General features: G+C 63.5%; 2 protein-coding genes across 2 annotated transcripts in view; one reads left to right on the forward strand and one right to left on the reverse strand.

The window, feature by feature from the left end:
• The window catches only part of JPH3 (junctophilin 3), a 77607-nt gene extending 69463 nt beyond the window's left edge, over positions 1–8144 (forward strand). Inside the window, 4 exon segments of the mRNA XM_003998322.6 lie at positions 2570–2694; positions 4165–4653; positions 4656–5062; positions 6669–8144. Of these exon segments, the coding sequence (XP_003998371.2) occupies positions 2570–2694; positions 4165–4653; positions 4656–5062; positions 6669–6749 (1102 nt within the window). The 3' untranslated portion in view covers positions 6750–8144.
• Positions 8145–16003: 7859 nt separating this feature from the next.
• KLHDC4 (kelch domain containing 4) overlaps positions 16004–21245 on the reverse strand; it is a 50068-nt gene continuing 44826 nt past the window's right edge. Inside the window, exons 8-11 of the mRNA XM_006941796.4 lie at positions 20854–20929; positions 19119–19327; positions 18209–18611; positions 16004–16297 (exon numbers count right to left, since the gene is read on the reverse strand). Coding sequence (XP_006941858.1) covers positions 16104–16297; positions 18209–18611; positions 19119–19327; positions 20854–20929 — 882 coding nt within the window. The 3' untranslated portion in view covers positions 16004–16103. The remainder of the gene's footprint in view (positions 16298–18208; positions 18612–19118; positions 19328–20853; positions 20930–21245) is intronic.

Genomic DNA, 21245 nt, shown 5'->3' on the forward strand with positions numbered 1-21245 from the left:
TTGTCCTCAGTCTTTCCAAACTTCACTGTGCCTCCCGGTGGGTCTGGGAGCCCCTGTGTCCGTCACATGACTGTCTCTGGGGCTCGGTTTACAGGCCCCATAACATACTCCCTTTTCAGCATTGTCACAGGTGGCAGCCTGCCATGCACCCGAGGGCCAGGCCTTCCCAGGCTTGTTGCGCGAGGGTGTCTGAGAGGCGAGGGTGGTCGTCGTCTGCTCGGGTCCCACAATTCACGCTCCTTTGCCAGACGATGACCCCAGGTCCCAGGATAAGGGCCACACCCAGTGTCGCATGCAGCAGCCACAAGCCGTCAGGCCGAGACCATGGCGGGTGCTTTGTCCACAGCAGCAGGTGGCTGAGAACTGCCCACGCTGGGGCAAGGTGGGGGCGGGAGTGACAGAAGGGCCGTGCCTGTGCTCCGTGTGACAGACACGGACCCCGCTGTGATGGACGCGTCCTGGAGCCAGGCGGAAATGGTGGATACACAGCTCAGTGAACACAGTGCCCCAGCTGTGCACTTGTGTTTCGTCATGTGAACTTCACTTCAGTTAAAATAAGTTACAGAACAGTTGGGTGGGGAGCACCCAGAGCAGGTCCACCCGGTGAGGGGGAAGTGGTGTGGTGGGTACCTCGGGCTGTGGGGAGGGGGTGACTGATGATGAAGGACACGGGGTCTCGGGGCGCTGAAGGTGTCCTAAAAATGACCGTAAAGACGCTGAAAACCACTGCATCGTAGGTCTTACACGGGTGAACGGTGTGGTTGGAGTTACAGCTTAATGACATGGTCATTATCCCAGATCAGCCTGTGGAACATTCTGTGGAAAAGCTGTATCCTTTCCCCAGAGCCAGGCTCAGGGGCTGCTCTGCTTCCAGGGCGGGGGGCGTCGAGAACACTCCATCGGCAAGAGCGCCTCTCTCTCCCAGGGCCGGGCCTCCTCTCTCCGTCTGTGTTGAGGTGCCATTATCTGTTTCAGGGGACACGGGGGCCCATGTGAAGGCCCCATGTCAGGGTTGCTGGGCAGCGTGTGGCAGAAACGGCTTCTCTGGGGCTTCTGGAAGCCCCTGGCATGTGGGGAACAGGTCCCCAGGTAGCAGTGATCGTTTGTCAACTCATCTGTTACTGATAACAGGCTGCCTGTCCTGGGGACAGGCCACGGTGTGTTGATTTCTCTGGGGTTGGGAAGCAGTGCCCCGGAGCCAGGACACGAGGCAGGTGAGACGCGTGGACCCCTGGTGTTATCCTGCCCTGTTTTACAAGGGAAGAGGGTCTCCTTTGGGATCGGCCGCCGAGACCCCGTGGAGGCCTGAGTCGGAGCCACTGGGACGGCTGGGTGGGAAGGTCCTGCTCACAGCTACAAGGTGCTGTCCTCAGGCTCAGCTGGGGGCCCACCCCGCACCTGCAACCACGCTGGGCTGTGGCATCATTGTCTGGTGTGGGCTGTCAGCACGTGTGTGTGCATGGAAGGTTCACGCACCTGAGTGCAAACCCCCTTTGCTGGAGTCCCCACGTCGGGCCTGTGCGTAGGGGATGAAATCAGTGCTGCCTGAGTCCGTTTGACTCCCCGGGCAATACAGCTCCTCCACAGAAGGGCCGTGCCTGTGCTCCACATGACGGTCACCCCCAAGTTTAGAGCTGATGGGAGCTGAGCCTCCCCTCTGGGTGGAGCCTGTGGGAAACCAGCTCTCTCTCAGCAGCTGGAAACCATGATTCATACAGACGTAGAGAAGTTTCTCAAACTCTCTGATCTGGTCTCTTCCACACATAGAGGGCTAGTGATTGTGCTTCCAGAAGATGCCAGGGGAGGGCTGGGACGATGGGCTGCGGCGACTGCCGAAGGTCAGGGTGGCCCCGGGGCCTGCCACGGTACACCCAGCCTCGGCTCCTCAGGGCTCCCTCCGCAGAGCCCAGAAGGTGCCGGTGATGGGAAGAGGGAGGCCAGGTGCACGCAGGGCCGGGCGGTGGGGCAGCAGCGTGTGGGGGCTTCTCTGGCGGCTACCAGGTTGGTGCTGTCTTGGGAGGCAGGTCTGGCTCTGACGCGGTCTCCAGAATGGCCAGCCGGTGCCCTCCCTGGGCCCGGAGCCAGGCCTGGGGAAGGGGAAGGTGTGCTTTGTTCTTTCTGCCCTCCGACCTGCTCCTGACGGCCGCCTGGCCCTGCCCCCGAGCCCGGCCAGCCAGTCGCTCAGCCCACACGTGTGGCTGGGCACAACTCTCCCCCGATTCCTTCCCGGGCAGCCCGGCATTCGCCAAGCTGCTGCTGCTCTCTGGAGGCCCAGAGCCGAGTCGGCTGTGCGCTCGTGTCCCTATCTAGGATGCAGACACGACGCAGGGAAGGAGGGGAGCTTCCCGCAGCAGGTCCCGGGGCTCATGCAGGCTGACTGCTGCTTCAGGCCAGGCCCTGCCCTCGCCGGGATGTGCTCTGTGCCCGAAGGCGCCGGCAGGCACTCAGGCCCGGCCACACGGGGGGCAGTGTTTGCTGAGTAAACGAACGAATACGTGAGATCGGAGGCCACGGCCCTCCCCGTCTTGCGTCTGGAGCCCTTACCGCCCTCCCTGCCTCTCCCCGCCAGGACGTCGCACTCCCGGGCCAAGGCTGAGGCCGCCCTCACCGCAGCGCAGAAGGCCCAGGAGGAGGCGCGCGTCGCCAGGATCACTGCCAAAGAGTTCTCCCCTTCCTTCCAGCACCGGGAAAACGGTGAGTGCGCGTCCTCCGAGGGGCATAGGTGTGGGGCCGCGGCACACGCCTCAGACGTGCCTGTCAGGGTGTGAGGCTTCTGCACGTTCTGCCTCCGCGTCTCGGTGCGCTACTGCTGCCTTCCCCGGAGGTCACCGTCTGCCTGTTCTCCCTGCCCTCCCCACTCCCCACTCCTGTTGTTCTAGAACTTTCTTCTGGAACCTACTCGGTCCGACCAGGTGGCTGCTAGGAAGGTAGGCGCGTTGCTAGGGCAGTTGAGGAAGTAGGGCTTCAGTATTAATGAGCTGTGAACCACCCCATGTGACCAGTGGGGGCGGGTCGAGGCTGACGGAGGGGCTCTAGAACAGTGAAAGGAGCTCCCACCCTGTCCTCTAGGAGAAGCTGGAAGTCACTGCGCATCAGCCAGACGCGTGACCTTCTCCGTCCCTCGGGAAGCCGGCAGCCTCCCTCTGCTGTGTGGAGTCCACAGGGCCTGGTGTCTGGGCTCGCCCGGCCCCTGGGCTTAGAGGTGCGGGACCTTTGCCCTGAGGACACCCTGAATGCAGGCAGGGCAGGGCCTCGATCACTGCGTTCTGTGCTAGGGTGCTCTAGGGACCCCCATGCAGGCGTTAGCTCTCAGTGTGGTGCTTCAGAACCCTGCACTTGAGCGGTGCACTGTGGCCCCAGCCCTGTGTGCCCGGCCACAGAGGCATTTCCTGGCCACACTGTCACCTGATGGATGGGGTATGCACAGACTAGGGGGTGGGGGCTGACTCCATACCCCAGTGCTCACAGGTCTGAGGACCCCCGACCCTGCCTCCAGGACCACGTAGGGCCTCCCTTGGTCACCCTCTGTGGAGGAGACACCCTTTCAGGTGGCTGCAGCTCTGCCTTGTTCTGCCCGCTGGCCCCACCTCAAAATCCCCAGAAAGGAGACTGGGGCCACTGTGCCTGCGGCCGACAGCATGGGGACTGGGCCCAGCCCCACCAGACCGTGGGGGGCTGTGTGTCCTGTGGCCCCTCCCGCCCAGGCTCAGAGACTCTGGCACGGAGTTGGAGAGAGGACCACTCCTGTCACGCTGCACCCAGGGAGGCCGTGAGGCCCTGGAGAAGGTCACCTAGCGCGAGAGGCTTCCTTCCACCTTCGGGAGGGAGCTGTCGGAGGTGCGGCCTAAGCCTGGAGCGGGCCGGCCTCGCCCGTGCCTGGCACCCTTGCCTGCTGAGCCTTGGGTCTCTCCTGTAGCCAGGGGGCAGGACCGGAACCTCTGCCTGCCACTGCCCCTCCAGACCTGGTCACCCTCCCGGTGGGTGTCGGGTCGGGGGCTCCCAGATCTGCGGCACCCACCCCCCAGTGGAGAGTGCCCCGTTGCCTGTCCCCCTGGACCCAGGCCCCGTCTTGCTCCCCCGCAGCCCTCTGGTGAGGTCAGGCCTCACGAGGCACAGAGGGTCCGAGTAACCCAACCTCTGTGTGCTTCCTGCCCCCACATAAAGGGCTCGAGTACCAGCGGCCGAAGCACCCGATTTCCAGCAGTGACATCGAGGTGGCCTCCACGGGGACGCCCCTGCAGCAGGAGAGCCCCGAGCTGTACCGCAAAGGCACCACCCCCTCGGACCTGACCCCCGACGACAGCCCCCTGCAGAGCTTCCCCGCCAGCCCCACGGCCACCCCGCCCCCGGCCCCTGCCTCACGGAACAAGGTTGCCCACTTCTCCCGGCAGGTCTCTGTGGACGAGGAGCGAGGCGGGGACATCCAGATGCTCCTGGAGGGCCGGGGAGGGGACTATGCCCGCAACAGCTGGGGCGAGGAGAAGGCCGGCAGCTCCAGGGGCGTCCGCGGCGGCGCCCTCCGCAGCGGTCAGCCCGCAGACGACTTCCGCTCCCGGAGCTCGGGCCACAGGCAGCCCGGCAACCCCAAGTCCCGGGAGCGGCGGACGGAGTCGCCCCCCACCTTCTCCTGGACTTCCCACCACCGGACCGGCAACCCGGCTCGGCGGGCGCCAAGCTGCTGGAGCTGGAGGAGGAGAAGTTGAGCAACTACGAGACGGAGATGAAACCGCTGCGGCGGATGGACTCGTGCGCGCAGGAGGCGCACCCCCAGAAGAGGCGCTCCAGCAGGGGCGGCGCCTGCCGGGGCCTGGGCGAGGACCACCGCCCCGAGGAGCGGGGCTTCGGGGCGCAGAGGCTGCGGTCCAAGCCCCAGAGCAAGGACGGCGCCAGGCCGGCCTCGTGCATGGAGCCCGCGGTGCAGAGGCTGGAGAGCCTGCGGCTGGGAGAGCGGGCTGAGCCGCGGCTGCTGCGCTGGGACCTGGCCTTCTCCCCGCCCCAGAAGTCCTCCCCGGTAGCGCTGGAGTCGGACGGAGAGGACGGGGACGAGCTCAAACCCAGCACGGTGAGTGGCGGCGCCGGCCCTGGGCCCGCGGTCAGCACGTGGCCGCCTCCAGCCGAGGGCTGGCTCCTTCCCTCCAGGAGCCCGGGGCGGGCGACGGGGTCCCCCTCCCTTTCGGTCTCAGAGAGGGCTGACCCCAGGCCTGACCCCAGCCGCCAAGGCGCGTGGGTGGTTCTGGAGGCGCCCAAACCAACCGGGCAGCCCGGGAGCCCCGTCCTCACCTAGACGCCCCCGCGGTCCAGGAAGGTCAGCCCCTGCTCTGGTAAGGAGGCCGGGGCTCGCGCCTGCTTCCTCCCACGGCAGGCAGCGTGGAGGCACCTGGACTGCGTGGTGCCGGGGTGGGCCCACCCCCAGGAGGGACTCTCTGGGACCCTCTACCTGTGAGCAGACGTGTCCTGCCCCTCCCCTGGCTTCTCAGACCCACCCTGGGACTGATGCCCCCGTGTGCTCTGTGCCGGGACCTACGGCCCCAGTCCCTCAGGGCCTGATCACCTGGCCGAGTGCCACGTACCTGCCCCACGGGGACACTTCTGGGACCCCGCTGCGAGGCAGGGTCTGTGTCCACTGCCGGCCCCTGGAGGAGCTACACCACTGGCGTGTCGGGGCCCCGTGCTCCTTGAGAGAGACGCTTTCTGTGGACAGGTGCCCCCCGAGACCACCGTGAGCATCTCGAGAGCAGGCTGGTTCCTTAGTGCTCCTGCCTTCTCGCACCCAGGTCCCCCCAGACAGCAGCCCTGTGGTCGGCACTGGGAGCACCCGTGGGCTCGCTGCTCTGTTCCCTGTCCCAGCAGCCAGAACCATCTGCACGCATCTGTATACGGAGCGTGCGCAGCGTGCGTGTGGTTACTTTTGGAAGCCAGATGACGGCCGGGGAAGGGATGTGGGAGGAGGTTCCAGATTTGGCCTCCTTCACCACGTTGGTGCTTCCCAATGAAGCTCCCTTGGGGTGAGGTGCCAGCCAGCGGCTGGCCTCCAGCCGGGCACCTGTGTTTATTCCGTTGGGACGGCCGGTGTCCTGTGTCCTCCGAGGTCCTCTCGGGGTCAGCGCGGTGCCCTGTCCGATACGGTGGTCTCTGCACCCATCACCGCGGAGGCTCCAAGGAGAGCCGGGCCCAGGAAGGGGAGGCTGAGACCTGGATGCCCAGCTCACCCGAACCTCTGCTCCAGGGGCAGGAAAGGCCTGGAGGTGGCCGGTGGCCGGGCAGGGACAACACTTAGCACAGAGCTTGAGCGGCGACGGGGAAGGAGGCGCTTGCTGAGGAGTGTGTGCTTAAAGGATCACTCGAGGGCTCGGACGTTGCCGGGTGGCGTGGGCTCTCGGGCTGAATGCTGGGGCCGTCCCGGGTGGGCCGCATCTGAACTCCCGGGCCGGTGTTCTCTCGTCCCAGTTGCGGGGCTGGGGACGAAGGTTAATACCGGTGTGGGGACGCTGACTTAAAGCAACCTGGCGTGCTGGGAGGGAGGTCGGCACCGGGCATTCTGGGCCCGGTCGCTGCAGCCCGGGGAGCAGGAGGACCCTCTCCCGGGCTTCGGTCGTCCTCTGGGAGCTCCTGGTTTGGGGGGGCAGGGGCAGGCTGGGCGCGGGCTCACCTCTCCTGTCCTGTTGCAGGGCTCGGCCCCCATCCTGGTGGCCATGGTGATCTTGCTCAACATCGGAGTCGCCATCTTGTTTATTAACTTTTTCATCTGAGGAGACGTCGCGTGAGCAAAAACAGCGGTCGATGTACAAAAGGGGGACGTTTAAAAAAAAAAAAAAAAAAAACGACAGAAAGGAAAGGATGGTCACTCAGACGGCCGGACAACCACTTCTGAGACTTTTCACAGAACAATGTGATTGGGTATTACTCACAGTTTGCCTTTTTTTCTGGGTAATGTTTTTTGGATTTTAGCCAAAATTCTTTGCTTGTATAACACGATGCTGTGTGGCATGGCAGAAGGAGGCCAGCACGCCGACCCTCCAGCTTGGTGTGGAAAGGAAAGGGACCCCGGCAAATCAATGGCCAAAAAACAAAACGGTCACCGTCCTCGCCGCCATCACACTCCATCTGGGACTGGAAAAGGAGGCGGCCGGAGGAAGACCCCAGCGCGTCCAGCTGTGCTGTGAGGCTGAATGCGGGAAGTCTGTTACCTGTGCCGCTCCCCTGGGTCCTGGAATAGCGGGTGACAAGTAGGGGCGGGGGGCGGGGGGGGGAGTGGGCGCGCCTTCCCAGCAGGCAGCAGCCGAGGCCGCTTCCTGTTTTGAGTCTGTGCCGTGTACCTGAGGAAGCAGGGATCTGCCGCCTCTCCCCAAGGAGTCTGAGAGCAAGGTCCTCCTTCCCCACGGTCTGCCCCCTCCCCCACCACTCCCCCCTTCGTCCCACACCCCCAGCAGCAGTGGTGCGGACGGGACAGAGGGCAGGGAGTGCCGTGGGGCCACCTAGCTGCCACGCCCGGCTCCGAGTGTGTGGCCTTTCTCCACTTGGCATGCAGGATGTGTATCCCGGCTCCCCTGTCCCTGTCAGACGTCCATGGCAGTGACCTGGCCCGCGGCGACGTCATTCCCTCTCGCGGTCCCCGGCCACATGGGTTTTCACGTCTTTGTCCTGTGCCGGCCTCCACGTCCCCCACAGATATGCACACTCTTTCCAGATGCCTCGTTCATACTCCGGAGCTGGTCTGGGCCCAGGACAGGAATGTGGGTGAAACCCAGTGGCTTCCAAACACCTGAGCACTCGCTGCTGCCCCCTCTCCCCCAAAAGACACAACTCTGCCTTCTCGACCAATGTTGCACCACCATCCAAACGAGAGAACAAGGTTCCAGAATGTGCGGGCGCCCCGTGGTCCTAGCGCTGGAGCCAGCCCCGGCCAGGGCGTATGGACGTGTCTGTGGGGCATGGCCACGTCCATACCCCGGCCCCTGCGCTCGCGCCCGGGACGGCCCTGACCGTGAGCTTCCACGGCCGTCCTGGGCACAGCCCGGCTACGGACTCTGCCTTGCTTTGCTCATGTTTAGCTGCTCCTCTGCTGCCTTTCAAGCAGGTTTCTTTACTACACTGCACTGGATTGCTATATTTTTAACCAGAAATAAACTAAAGATTAGAGCATGTTCCAGTAGGATCCAGTTTTATTTTTTCCGTTCTACACTCTCTCTCCCCATTTCTTCTCACGGTTTGGCTTAGTTTGGGGTCTTTTTGGGGAGTGGGGCACAGGAGAGGGAGGGTCCGTAAGAAATGCGTTTCTGGTAACGTTACTTTCTAGAGGGATGTTACGTCTTTTGTACATCTTACTCTCCGTTCTTTTTTAACATCGAGTGGCTGCTGCAGACCCGAAGTGAACCAAATAAAGATTCCTGCTCCTTGCGGCTCAGAACCCTCCATGTGGGACATGTGTTTTCTAACTGTTTGCACCTCTTCGTGAAGACCACAGCCTTTTGTACGTTCCGGTAACTGCACGACACCAAACGGTACCTCGGACCGCAGGTTACACACGCACGTGCCGCCCCGGGAGGAGATCAGGGAAGTGTGTGTGGCCCAGCGAAAGCAACACTGGTTTCATGCCCAGGGGCTCCCGCACAGGTGACTGGCTCGTGTCCCCTCACACGTCCGGCCCCTGCTACCACAGGTGTGAAAACCAGACTGCACACCCGGGGTATCCCAGCGGATCCCACCGAGACCACCGCTCCGGGCCTGAGAGAGTCTAGAAGCCGATTAAGGAGCGGGACAGCTCAGCACGGGGGAGTGCTCCTGCTCACCTGGCGGGCTGGGCTCGTCCTACCGGCCCAGAGGCCCAGCTTTTCCCAGTGGCTGTGCCAGTCCCGGGCCGGGGCCAGAGCAGCCGACCTCCTCCCGTGCGCTCCCGGTGGACGTGCACGCACAGCAACACCAGGCCACGAGGGACGTGTGGGTCAGGGCTGGCCCCCGGGGGGGTACAAAGTGACGAGTTTTAATTAGTCCCAGAGCCACCTCGTGAGAGTCCTTTCCTCCCCTGGCAGCTGCTTCCACGCTCTGGACGTGAACGCCAGAGGCAGACAGGTGGAGTTGCCAGGGACGCCGAGCCAGGGCCTGTGGGTAGGTGGGCCGAGAGGCACCGCGCCACACTCCCCTCGCGCTGCCCTCCCGAGGCTGGGAACCCTGCACTCACACCCTCCGCCCCACCCCCCACCCCAGGGTCCTCAGGCGACTCGTCTGTGCCCACAGTCCGCCTTCACCAACGTGAGGAAACTCGCACACTGGGTTACTTGTGCTTCTGGGCACGTGCTCGATGCCCGAAGCACTCGGGTGACTTCGGGCACGTGAAGAACGATCCATTCTTCCAAGCTCCCTGATCAACAGCACCCAGGATTCCTAGAGACACACAGCAGGGATGTGACACACGAGCCCGCGAACTTGCAAAGAGGACGTCGACGTGCAAAGAGGCTAACCTGCGGGTAGCCACGGCAGTGCGACGCCTGCTGCCAAAACCACTCTCCCGAGAAGTCCACAACCACGTTTACCAGACCACGAACTCCCGTGTTGCAACTGCCACACAGGCGCTGAGCAAACACATACACTGTAGGATGACGGGCTCCCCGGCGGGGCAGGAAGAGCACGGGCCGGGCTCCCCCGTCCCCGGACGCCCTTCGGTGCCAGGCTGGGGGCCCAGGGCACCCAACCCCTGACGTCCCAACCGGGCCCTAGAAATGCTCCCTCTTGTACCGTCCACAAGTCCCGGTCTGGACGGTAGATTCCACGGCCGCCCCACTTAAAGCCAGATGACGTGGCTGAGGGCCCCGAGTAGACGCATCACGGGCTTGACCTAGATGAACGTCCGGGGGACTAACGGAAATACAGTGGTGTTCACGTTTTCCGGTTTGGGATCTCGGCCACCTTGCTCTCATCTCCCCCCGACTCCGCACCAGTGCTGCCGCCGCGGGCAGGGGTCCCCTCCGAGGTGAATCTCACACCTGTAGGTGGACGACGGGTGCCCAAAGCGGCCTGACTCCGGGAGAGGTGCTGGCGTCGCCCCCACATGCACAGGACGACACCTCTCAAGACGGAGGGGAGGGGAGGGCCGGCCTCCACTCGGCATCAGTAATCCCGCTTTCTCCGGCTCAAAGAGGTCTCGTCTTCCGGGTTTTCTTGCCTTCGGTCTCAGAAACTTAAAGGTGCCTACTAGGTTTTAAGGCCTCTATGTCCGTAGCTGCACGTGCCGCCGACCCTACAATTAACGGACGGCACTGAGGACCGCCGACAATGTCTCGCGTTTCCACTGGGTCTTGCCTGGACAGGACCTGCTCGTGTCAGTAAAGCGTAAAAGTGATTCCAGACAAGAAACGGGAAGAAGAGTGAAGTGCTCTTGTCGGAAAACCAAGGTGTCTCTTAGTTTTGTTCCCTGCCCGGGGAACCGTGTGTCACGCGATACCGTCCGTAAGCAAAGACTAGAAAAATGACCCGTCCCCAAGTGTCCTCAAGATCTGTCCCTGAGAAGTGTCGCTAATTCAGCCTTAAAAGCAAGAAAAAGTGCAGCTGCCTTTGTCGAAAAACAACACAGCGAAGCCGGGACGGTCTGAAAGGTGTGGGAAGCGCAGGTGGCCGTCACCGGAAGGCTGCGGAAGAGGGCGGGGGGCGCGCGGGCACCGGGAGGCGCTGCACGCGGGAGACGACGGCACTCGGGCGGCGCTCAGACCGTGAAAGCCCCCAAGGGCGCAGAAGCACCTCGCTGCGGGATGGCCGCGTGCTCTCCACCACCGGAGGCCGCGAGCCAGGAACCGAGGGCGCCTCTGCCCGAGAACCCACGCGGAGGGGGCCTGACGCACACGGGGGCAGACACGTTCCAGCCTGTTCCTCGGCCTCAGAGGGGCAGGCAGCCCTGCCAGGAGGGGCAGAGCCACGTGTGGCCACGAGCAGTCCGGGGCGCATCTGGGTGCGGTGGCCCGCGCCTGGGCCTTCGGGGACGGCAGGGAGCGGCACACCTCACACCTACCTCATCTCCGTCCGCTCCTAACGCTCCCCCCGCCGCCGTGTGTGCGCACGCCCTCCCCGCCGCCCCCACAGACGCGCGTGTGGGCCTCCGGCCGGTGCCCCGAGGACCGCGGCAGCCCCCGCCCAGAGAGGCGGGAGGCCCCAGGGGACGGCGAGACGGGTCCCGGCCGGCCCTCAGTCCCCTCCACCTTGCCGGTAGCACCTGCCGCGGCGACTCCCCCCACGCCTGCATCGAAGGTCGGACAGAGACGGGCACCCGAGCTGCTCGAGCACGCGTGAGGACCGCCAGTCCCTTAAGATCGGAGTTCCCGTCTCCCACTGCTTCCCGCGCGAGGACACACGTTGCAGACGGAGGGCCTTCCACCAGACACTCCTCAACTGCGTCTCCCTCCCCAACCACGATCGGCTCCCCGCGGGGACAGGCACGCCCGCCAGCGGCCTGTGGAAGGCGGGAAAGGGCAGGAAGGGGGCTGCTCTCCAGTCCACCCGGCCCGGGCTGCCCCGCGGGGGGCAGGTTCAGGGAAGAGACCGGTCCGCGGGTGCGCCCCACGACCCCCGAGCGGGCCCTGCGCTGGCCGGCACGGTCACTGCCACCACCAGGGCGGCGTGGCCTGCTTCTCCCGGCCCCGCACCCGCTGCTGGTGGCCGGCCCTCGGCGCTCGCCCGTGAGCGCTGAGCCGCTGGTGCGTCCCGTGCACTCAGCTGAACCCCACCGTCCCCTCCGGCCGACCCTGCCTATGTGCCCCATTCGCCACGTCCAAAGAAAGCCCACCCGGTGTAATGTAGCCTGACAGAAGTACCGCCCTCACCGCCCGGTGAGCAGCGTGTGAAACCCGGCCCTCGCGCCAGACGGCAGGCCGCTGACCCTGACACAGATGCCTTTTCGCGAGTTCTAACCGAAACCGGTCTCGATCTGCATTTTCTTTTTTCCACCTTTTCCCCTGGTGCATGTAAACTGTTTGTTAACACAGCGCAATCATTTGTGCATTGACGAAAAGGGAACGTCGACTATGTTCTGATTCTTCTTACTGACGAAGCAGCTAAAAATGTTACCTCGCCATTTTATCTTTTAGCTGGAAAAAATAGCTTGGTTACTTACGAGATGAAAATTCAATACTTTTCTTTAATGAATGTAACAGTTTGAGTCCTACCACTATTCTGTATTTCGCTCTCTGAAAGCAAGGGCCGCTGTCCAGGTTTGAAAACGTTTTGCTCCTTTTAGTAATAAACATCATCGTTTGACAACTGTGGGTTCTCTGCATCGTCTCCTCACAAGCCAGGGTCTTTATCACGGGGTCCTTCTCCTGCCCAAACTCTGAGATGGATAAACGCAAATCCCGCTCGGGGCGGAGCTCTGGCGGGAGAGCGCTGTGGGCAGGGGCGGAGCGCAGCCCCACCTCCCGGAGCCCGCCCTGCCCCCAGCGCCCCCCCCCTCCCCTGTGCTAGTCCCCAGGGGCCTCACGGCATAGTTTTGTCCCACCTGTTTTGATTTTCTTAACCTTCAACATCCACGCTTCTTGTGGGGAGCCTCCCCGGCCTTTCTTTCCGACTGGAGTTTCCCCCACCCGCGGATCCCCCCACACACATACACCTGGGCCTTCCCAGGCCCACCCCCACACTCAGGCACAGGGCTCCTGAGCTCCACACCCCAGCTCAGGTCCGGTCCAGAGGACGACGACAGGCCCCAGCCCCACAGCCGCTCGACACCAGCAAACCAGGCCCAGCACCGGATCCGCCCGCGGCGCTCCCCACGCGCCGATGGCTTACATCCTTGGCCCCTGGCTGTGCTGGTTGGTGCCTCGGCTGCCCACGGGACACCGTGGTCACACTGCGGTCACACCGCCGGTGGGTGACCAGACCCAGCTGGAACCCGGCACTGCTAAAGCTCTCTCCCAAGACAACAACGAAGGTGCCTGTGGCCTACGACTCAGGAGCTCCCTGGGCCAAGTAAGACAACACTGGTCTCTGGTGACCGAAGGCCTGCACACAGCTTGCGTCCCACTTTCAAACATCCAGGAAAAGAGCAGTTACTAGAAAGCCCCTTCAGTGCTCATGCAACTCAGCAGTGGACAGACGAAGCTCACACTCCCTCGAGCCGAAGCCAACCACCCCCTCCCCCGTGCTAGGGAGCGGCTGCCCCCTCTGCAGCCCCTGCTCAACACCGTGTCACCACTTCCTCACCCCAGCACACTTGGGGGGGCTGGTTCCCAAGTGTGACCTCACTTGTGTCACCTGCTCTGAACCTGAGCTCGAGCCTCACCTCCCCGGGGGGGGCTGCCTGAGGGTCCCTCTAGCCCCAAGGGACGGCCCTGCGGAGATCATCTGTCACCGGCAGGGCCTGGCCAGCCTCTGGCCCTTCAATGAACCTGTCAGCCGGCCACTGACTCCTCGCTTGTACGACTTGGTTTACAAACAAACAAAAAGCAAAACAGAACAAAAAACCCACAACATGTTAAACTGCAATAAATACCACTACTGCGCCTTTTAGAAACAAACAGAAAGCGCTTTGAATGATGAGGATTTCCGGGCTTAATTGGTGGTTTCCTTGGCTTTTGTTCAATTCAACCCAAGGCCAGAAACCTCCCACCTCTGACCAACTACCCTCTGGCAGCAGGACCTAGAGCGCCGCCACCACTCCTGGGACTTGGGGACATGGAGAACTACTCACACTCAAACCCCCACTGACCCCGCTCACGCAGCTCTGCCAAGTCGGGGGGGGGGGGGGCAGCTGACGCAGCCTAAGAGAAGGGGGTGGGTGGTGCGGGGCTTACCAACAGCTCAGCCCACCGAGGAGCAGACGATACAGGTGTACGATCGCGGGGCCCTTGCTGACCCGAATACAGCCGTTTCCAGCTGTTCCGGCTCCAGCACCACCGGCAATGGAGGACCCCGGCTTCAGACGGGCCACTCGTGCCCGTGGTGGCCCTCAGGGGTCCAGAACATCCAGCTGGGCACACCAGTCACCAACAGAGAACTGGGGTGTGCTGGGTCCCGCTCCTGGGGGGCTCTCGCGGCCCTAGAACGCATTCTTTGCCTCTCCTGCTGCTCAACATCTAAGGTGCACCTTACCTGGTGTCTCCATCACAGCAAGGAGGCAGCAGAGGCGAGAGCAGCTGTTCACCCGTGTGAACTCAAACCGAGCTTCTAGCAACAACCCTACGGACACGACAGCAAAACAGACTTGTCTGTATAAGGAGTCTCTTCTTCGGGAAATCTGTTGGATTCAAAAACATCCTCTTCCCTCAAACCTGCCGTGTCACCTCAACCAGGAGGATGCGACACCAGCCTCTGAAACAGAAACCCGAGGCAGAGCCGGCAAGCCCTTCCGACAACCTCCTCCTAACGCAGCGGCCAGGAGAGCAGCAGCTGCACGGTGGGGGCTGGAGGGCACGTCGCAGGAGCGGGCAGCGTGGGCCCCGGGAGGACCCGGGAGGTCCGCGCACCAGCCATGGCGTTCCGCCAGCCCTGCCTGAGAATCTTCCGGCTAGATTCCACCCAGAGTATCCAAGGAAGGCCCAGACTGCCCCGGCAGCCAAGAGGGGTGCCAGCGATATGCCACCCGAGCCAGAGTGCCAGCTTTTCTAGCAAACCCAGCCCCCGTTGGCCAAGGGGTGCCGTGCTGCCCGACAGCCACACTGGCCTCTCTCCGATGGCCGGGGCTCCGGTGGGCACCCCCCAGAGGCAGGCTTCCCATTTCTGAGCTGCTGGTGAGAGCACACCCCGGCGGGTCCTGCTACAGAGCAGCGTGCAAGTCCGACGAGAGTGGTCGCGCCGGGCACCGTGAGGAGGCGAGGTGGGGCGAGGGGCTGCTGCTGGGGCACGTCAGCCCTCCTCCTTCCACGAAAGCCTTGCTAGGACGGGCCCTGCTCCGCCACCCGGCGCATTCCCACACTGGTCTGTGAGCGTCCCAGCAACGAACAGGATGGCCTGGTCCAGGACACAGATGGGATGCTGATCCTGTTACTACACACTAAAATACTACCTTCTCATTACTGCAACTATTGAAGATAAAAAAGTGCACCAAGTGTGAATTCAAAGCCTAACATCTGACCCCAATTATACCAATGAAACCTGGTCTCTGGCCATCAACCCTGGAGCAGGCCCCAGATGGCGTGCGAGCAGTCCGCAGGCCTCCCCCGCGACGGACTCCCGCTCCAGAGGCGCTGGATGGCGACACCGCGTGCAGACAGCGGGGTGCCTCCCTCTGGCTTCCCCTCCTCCGGTCACTTTGCCGAGGACAACCTGGGGGCTGACCGGGAAAGGAGCAGGGGTGGCCCCACCACCTCTTCCCAGGAAACGCTAACGGAGTGGCTCTGAGTCGGGTCCGTGGGCTCACAGACCCCCGAGCAAAGCCAGTGGCACGACAGCCACAGAGCCGATAGGAGCTTTATTTCAGAGTCGGGCAGAGACACGAAGCGTGGAAAGGTGGCCGGTGGGCTGCGACCGAGAACTTCCGGAAATCACAGCGGGGGCCTCCGGCCTGACGACGCACCGCCACATGGGAAACCCCCGGCTCCCTGTCCGGCGGAAGGGAGATCTCCCGCAAAGCATAAGGCACCTCTCTGCCTCGTATTCACGGCACCGCCGGCAGCGCGGGGACCTCGCCCTCCACGACACCACCCCTGCCGCAGCTTTCCTCTACGTCGTCACGGCCCACGCCAACACCGCGGAAGGAGCCACACCACGCAGGATGCCCTGCAGCGCGGGGGGCACTCCCCGTCTTCAGACGGCAATGGCCTGGGCGTGGCGCCCAGCGTCATCCAGGGCGAGCCGGGCAGGTGCCACCGAGGGTCGTGGGCTCTTCCGTGGGGAAGAGGGGGAGGCAGGCGGGGCGGGCAGGCAGCCGCAGAGGCCACAGCTCACTGGCTGACGGGGTGAACACCGGAGTTACAGAAACCATGTCGCGAGTGCGCTCTTCAATCAAAGAAAGCGACCCGGCGCGGCCCAAACGTACTCGAAATACAAATGTTCTCGCAAAAACTTAGGCTCGCCTTGAGAGGGCGTCTACGAAGTAAAGCCACGTTTTAATAGAACTTTACTGAAGCATGAAAGTCTCTCATTACCAGCAAAAATCGGGGCTTTGGGAGCAAAGCGACCCCTGAGCTCTAGGTCCGGCAGGGGGTGCTTGGCTCCGGAGCTGCTCTGCCGTGGGTCTCCTGCCGCCCGGCGCCGGCATGCGCACCACACTCACCCCCAGCCTCCCCGCCGCTGTCGCCACTGTCCTCGTCGTCACTTCCGCCCTCGGCGTCCTCGTCACTGTCTTCTTCTGACTCCGTCTCCTCCAGCCACTCCTGAGCGCCTTTAAATCAAAAGCGAACGTTCAAAACGTCAGTGCAGGGAGTTTCCAGCTTCTCATCAAGAAGCGCACCCTGGGGCGCCTGGGGGGCTCAGTCGGCCGAGCATCCGACTTTGGCTCAGGTCATGATCTCACGCTCGTGAGTTTAAGCCCCGCATCAGGCTCTGTGCTGACAGCTAGTAGCCTGGAGCCTGCTTCGGATTCTGTGTCTCTATGCCCCTCCCCTGCTCACGCTATTTCTGTCTCAAAAACAAAATAAACATTAAATAATTTTTTTTTTTTTTTTTAAATAATCATGCTGTCAAAGTGAGCCTATGTCCCAGTACCTCTGGACACCGGAAGGAAACGCGTTGTTTTCTCCAGTTCTGAGCAGAGGCGAGGGGAGACGACGGAGAGCAGAGGCGAGGGGAGGCTGACAGAGCGGAGGCAAGGGGAGAGGACGCAGAGGGGAGGGGAGAGGATGGGGAGCAGAGGCGAGGGGAGACTGAGAGCAGAGGCGAGGGGAGACGACGGAGAGCAGAGGCGAGGGGAGGCTGACTGAGAGCAGAGGCGAGGGTAGACTGATGGAGAGCAGAGGCGAGGGAAGAGGATGGAGAGGGGAGGGGAGAGGATGGGGAGCAGAGGCGAGGGGAGACGACGGAGAGCAGAGGTGAGAGGAGATGACGGAGAACAGAGGCAAGGGGAGGCTGAGGGCAGAGGCAAGAGGGGGACGAAGGAGAGCAGAGGCGAAGGGAGAGAACTGAGAGCAGAGGCGAGGGGAGACGACAGACAGCAGAGGCGAGGGGAGACGACAGAGAGCAAAAGCAAGGGGAGGCTGACTGAGAGCAGAGGCGAGGGGAGAGGATGGAGAGCAGAGGCGAGGGGAGGCTGACAGAGCAGAGGCAAGGGGAGAGGACGCAGAGGGGAGGGGAGAGGATGGGGAGCAGAGGCGAGGGGAGACTGAGAGCAGAGGCGAGGGGAGACGACGGAGAGCAGAGGTGAGGGGAGAGGACGGAAAGCAGAGGCGAGGGGAGGCTGGCTGAGAGCAGAGGCGAGGGTAGACTGATGGAGAGCAGAGGCGAGGGGAGAGGACGCAGAGGGGAGGGGAAAGGATGGGGAGCAGAGGCGAGGGGAGACTGAGAGCAGAGGCGAGGAGGGGGACGCAGGAGAGCAGAGGCGAGGGGAGAGAACTGAGAGCAGAGGTGAGGGGAGACGACGGAGAGCAGAGGCAAGGGGAGACTGACTGAGAGCCGAGGGAGGACGACGGAGAGGGGAGAGGAGGGGACGGAGAGCAGAGGCAAAGGTACGAGACCCACCCCCGGTCTCACCCTGCAGCCCCTGCTCTAACCTAGCCTCCCTGGAAAACTAAGGAACCTCGCAGGGCCACGCAGCGCCTTTCTCTGAAAGCGTGGACTCAAGCTCTGTTCAGTGTCCAGTGGCCAAGAAAGGAGTGGTGGCTGGCATCCAGCAGCCACCCGTGTACAACGTGGACGCGAGGGACCGAGCAGTGCGGGTCAGAGCAGAGGCGGCCCAGAGGTTCCCCCGGAAGGCGTCCCCCAGACGCCTGGTCTGCCCTCGCGTGTTCACAGAGGCTGCGGACATTGGACGAGGCTCTGTGAGATCGGTTTTGCTACGACGCACCCCCGAGAAGCCCCGGGACGGGCCTGAGCGCCCCCCACCCGCCCCCGCGCAAAGCAAGCAGCCGCCCCCTCAGCTCCCAGAGCAGGGGCGGATGTACGCAGGAGGGGGCGCCTCGCCGTGACCAGAGCCCGCCCTCCGGGAGTGGCCACGGGTGAGGGCACGTGGGTCTTGCTCACTGCAGGCTCCGTGGCACAGGGCAGATGTGAGTGGGCCCTTGTGGACAGACGGGACGGAGCCGCTTTCGTGGGGCTCCCGCCCCAACCTGCGGAGCATCTCCTCTCCACCCCAGCTCACCTGGGTCCGCCTCCACCAAGGCCGTCCACTCCTGCATCTTGTGGAGATCCAGGCAGTACAGGTCACTGAGGGTGACCTGGCGGTCACCTGCCTCAAACATGCCCCCGTACAGGTAGAGCCGCCCGTGCTTCACGGCCAGCATGGCGTTGGAGCGGGGACCGGGCTCCACCACGGGTCCACCGGCTTCGTCGGGGCTGTCCTCCTCCTCGGACTGCGGCTGTCCCGCCGGGACCGGGGCGGCAAGAACCTGTTTAATGGTGACCACGGTCCCGTCCTCTGCGACCACCTCTCTGACCACCTCCGGGGGCTCCCGGGCACCGGCCCCCCCGCGCTCCTGCTTGTCGGCACCTTCGGGCTCTGCTTTTCTGCCCCTCCTCCGTTTCCTCTTCTCTGACTTAGGTCCCTGTCGGAAAAAGCGAGGCCGTGCACTTCAGGGGCGGCCGCTGGTCAGCGGGCAGCGTCCTCGAGCGACGTGGGGTGCGAGGGCGACCGGGCCGCGTGGCGGAAGCCCCCTGCCCTAATCTGCCCGTTCAGGCTGCGGGCACAGAGTCTCTACCTGGTGGGACCCCTCAGGGCAAAGGGCAGGGGGGCCACGAGTCCAGACCCCAGCCGCACGTCTGCCTGATCCCCAGCAGAGGCGCCAAAGCTCTCCAACCAGGGAGGGGTCTCTGGCCGAGTGGGCCACCTCCTGAGGCCTCAAGGCCCCTGGCGCCAACAACTCCTCTAGACCTGAAGTCCCAGGGGGACCCCAGTGCCGGACGGCCTGCCCCTGCCCACAATGACGGCAAAGACACTGAGAGCTCCCGGGGAGCCCCACAGAGGGACGGGGAGGTGGGGCGGTGGGGAGCACGACAGGGCTGCGTGTCTGACGTACGACCGCCCTGGCACGTGCTCGGGAGCACGGCCCTACCTTCAGCTGCCCCGCAAACCAGCGGTTCCTGGTGGCGTCATAGAAGTGCAGGTCATTGAGGAAGTCCCCCTCCAGGCTCTCCTCCTCTTCCTCGTCACACACGCCCCCAAACAGCAGCGTCTGATGATTCGGGGTCACGGCCACCGAAAAGCCAGACCTCGGGGTGGGCTTGGCTCCCGCAGGGTTAATACGCGTCCATCCCCACTTGCCTGTCGGAGAGGGGACACGGGGTAAGCGAGCCCTGGCCACGGGCACCCCCAGTGTCCCCCGGCCTCCGATGACCGGCACACGAGCGGAAACACAGGACTGCAGGCAAAAGCGCACCGAGTTTACGGATTTTGATCCCTCTGCAGAAACCTGACACGGTTCAACGCGCCCCAGAGGTTGACCCTTCCCCTGAAGGTCCTGCGCGGTGTCCCCAGGGCCCCGCTGACACCACCTCCGCCGAGCGCTTCCCAGCTTGGCGCACGGGGCGCGTGCCAGGAGACCCTCACGCCGTGCCCTCCCCGCAGTGAGGACCGCTGTCCCAGGGCCGCTGCTCAGAGGCGCAGATGCCCCAGCTCTCCCCAGGAGACCTCCACACCGCGCTCCTCTCTCGGCACCTGCCAGATTCACATGGTATAAAACCCTCAAGACGCGACCTAGTGTGAAGCGTGGGGGAACGTCCTCCCGCCGCGTCCAGAGAAAGGCATGGCGATTTTTCCTACGGTGAACGTTTAAGAAAAGCTTAACAGAGGCGACAAATGGCCATGGTGGGCCAGCGGTTGTTCCTCAGCACACAGCCCGGGGGTCGGGGGGCACCCACTGCTGGGCCACAGGACCAACCCGTCACGACCAGCATTTTACTGCTTGAAGGAAAGAGAGGAGGAAAACCCCCCAGGGCCCTGCACACAGTCAGGGAAGATACTTTCCTGGGTTGCAGGACACAGGCTCAAGCGTGTGTCAGCCCACCGGGCCCATCCGGGCCCAACGCCGGATGCAGGGGCTGAGCCACGGGGTCCCACCGCCGGGAACACAGTAGGTTCCGGCTCCAGTTCACTCATGTAAACCGGGCAAGTTACTTCTCAGCACCAGACCTCAGTTCCCGCTGGGGAAAAGGCAGGCGCCCTCCTCGGTCACCGCAGGGTGGTGTGGCTGGCTTCCTGAGAAGTGCCCGGCTTAGCGGAGGCTAGGGTCACGCGGTGCGGTCCCGTCCTTCCACAGTGGACGGCGGCCTCACGGGGAGGGGAGACCCCGCTGCAGGGCCCGGAGCAGACCGGGCACCAGACCCAATCTTCTGGGTCTAGCCCAGCCCGCTCGTCCCAAGACTCACAAACAGGCCACCGCCTCACGTTCTCACTTTCCCGGACCCGTGAAACCCTTCCCAAAGCCCACACCCTAGCAGCCGCGTGCTCTTGGGCGAGCACAAGGGAACGAGTGGCTCCCGCCCTCTCAAGCAGGGGGGCTCCTGGCTCGACACCAGCTCCTGGCTTGTGCTTTCAGGTCAGGCCGTCCCAACCACCCCAGAGGGTGAATATTCCGGCTGTCCCTGCTGTGCAGACGGTCACCGAGGGTTATTCACAGAACGCCTGGTCTGCCTGCTCAGGTGAGGACACACCCACACCCCAGCCCAGTGTGCAGGGGCCTGTCGCCACCCTCTCTTCCCCATCCCCCAGCCACAGGGCAGGCAAGGCTTTCGGGCAGGACCCCGCAGACCACTGGCCGCCGGGACCCACCCTCCACCCAGCGTACGCACCTTCCCTTCCATCCACAGGCTGCAGCAGGAACATGTCGGAATGCTGCGTGCCTCTGTCCACGTCCTTCTTGACTCTCTGCAGAAGGAACCGGGAGTCTCGTAAGAACTGGCCAGGCGCCACCCACAATGCCCCACACGGTCCCCTCAGGCTTGTGGTCTCGCTTCTCGCTGGGAGGCCGGGTGGGGAGGGGAGGGCTCGGGAGCCTTCCTTTGCAGCAGCTTCAAAGAAAGTATGAACCACGACCAGGTCAATTCTGACCTCACCGAGCAGACAGAATAAAAAATGTTGGTGTCAGTTATTAACTGTTCAGAATAGATTTTAAATTAAAAAACCCACCGTCCTAAAGACTGCCATCGTGCCAGGAACATTCCAGCACTCTGTTGCCGGCGAG

Source organism: Felis catus, chromosome E2, assembly GCF_018350175.1.
Source record: "Felis catus isolate Fca126 chromosome E2, F.catus_Fca126_mat1.0, whole genome shotgun sequence".
Classification (NCBI taxonomy): domain Eukaryota; kingdom Metazoa; phylum Chordata; class Mammalia; order Carnivora; family Felidae; genus Felis; species Felis catus.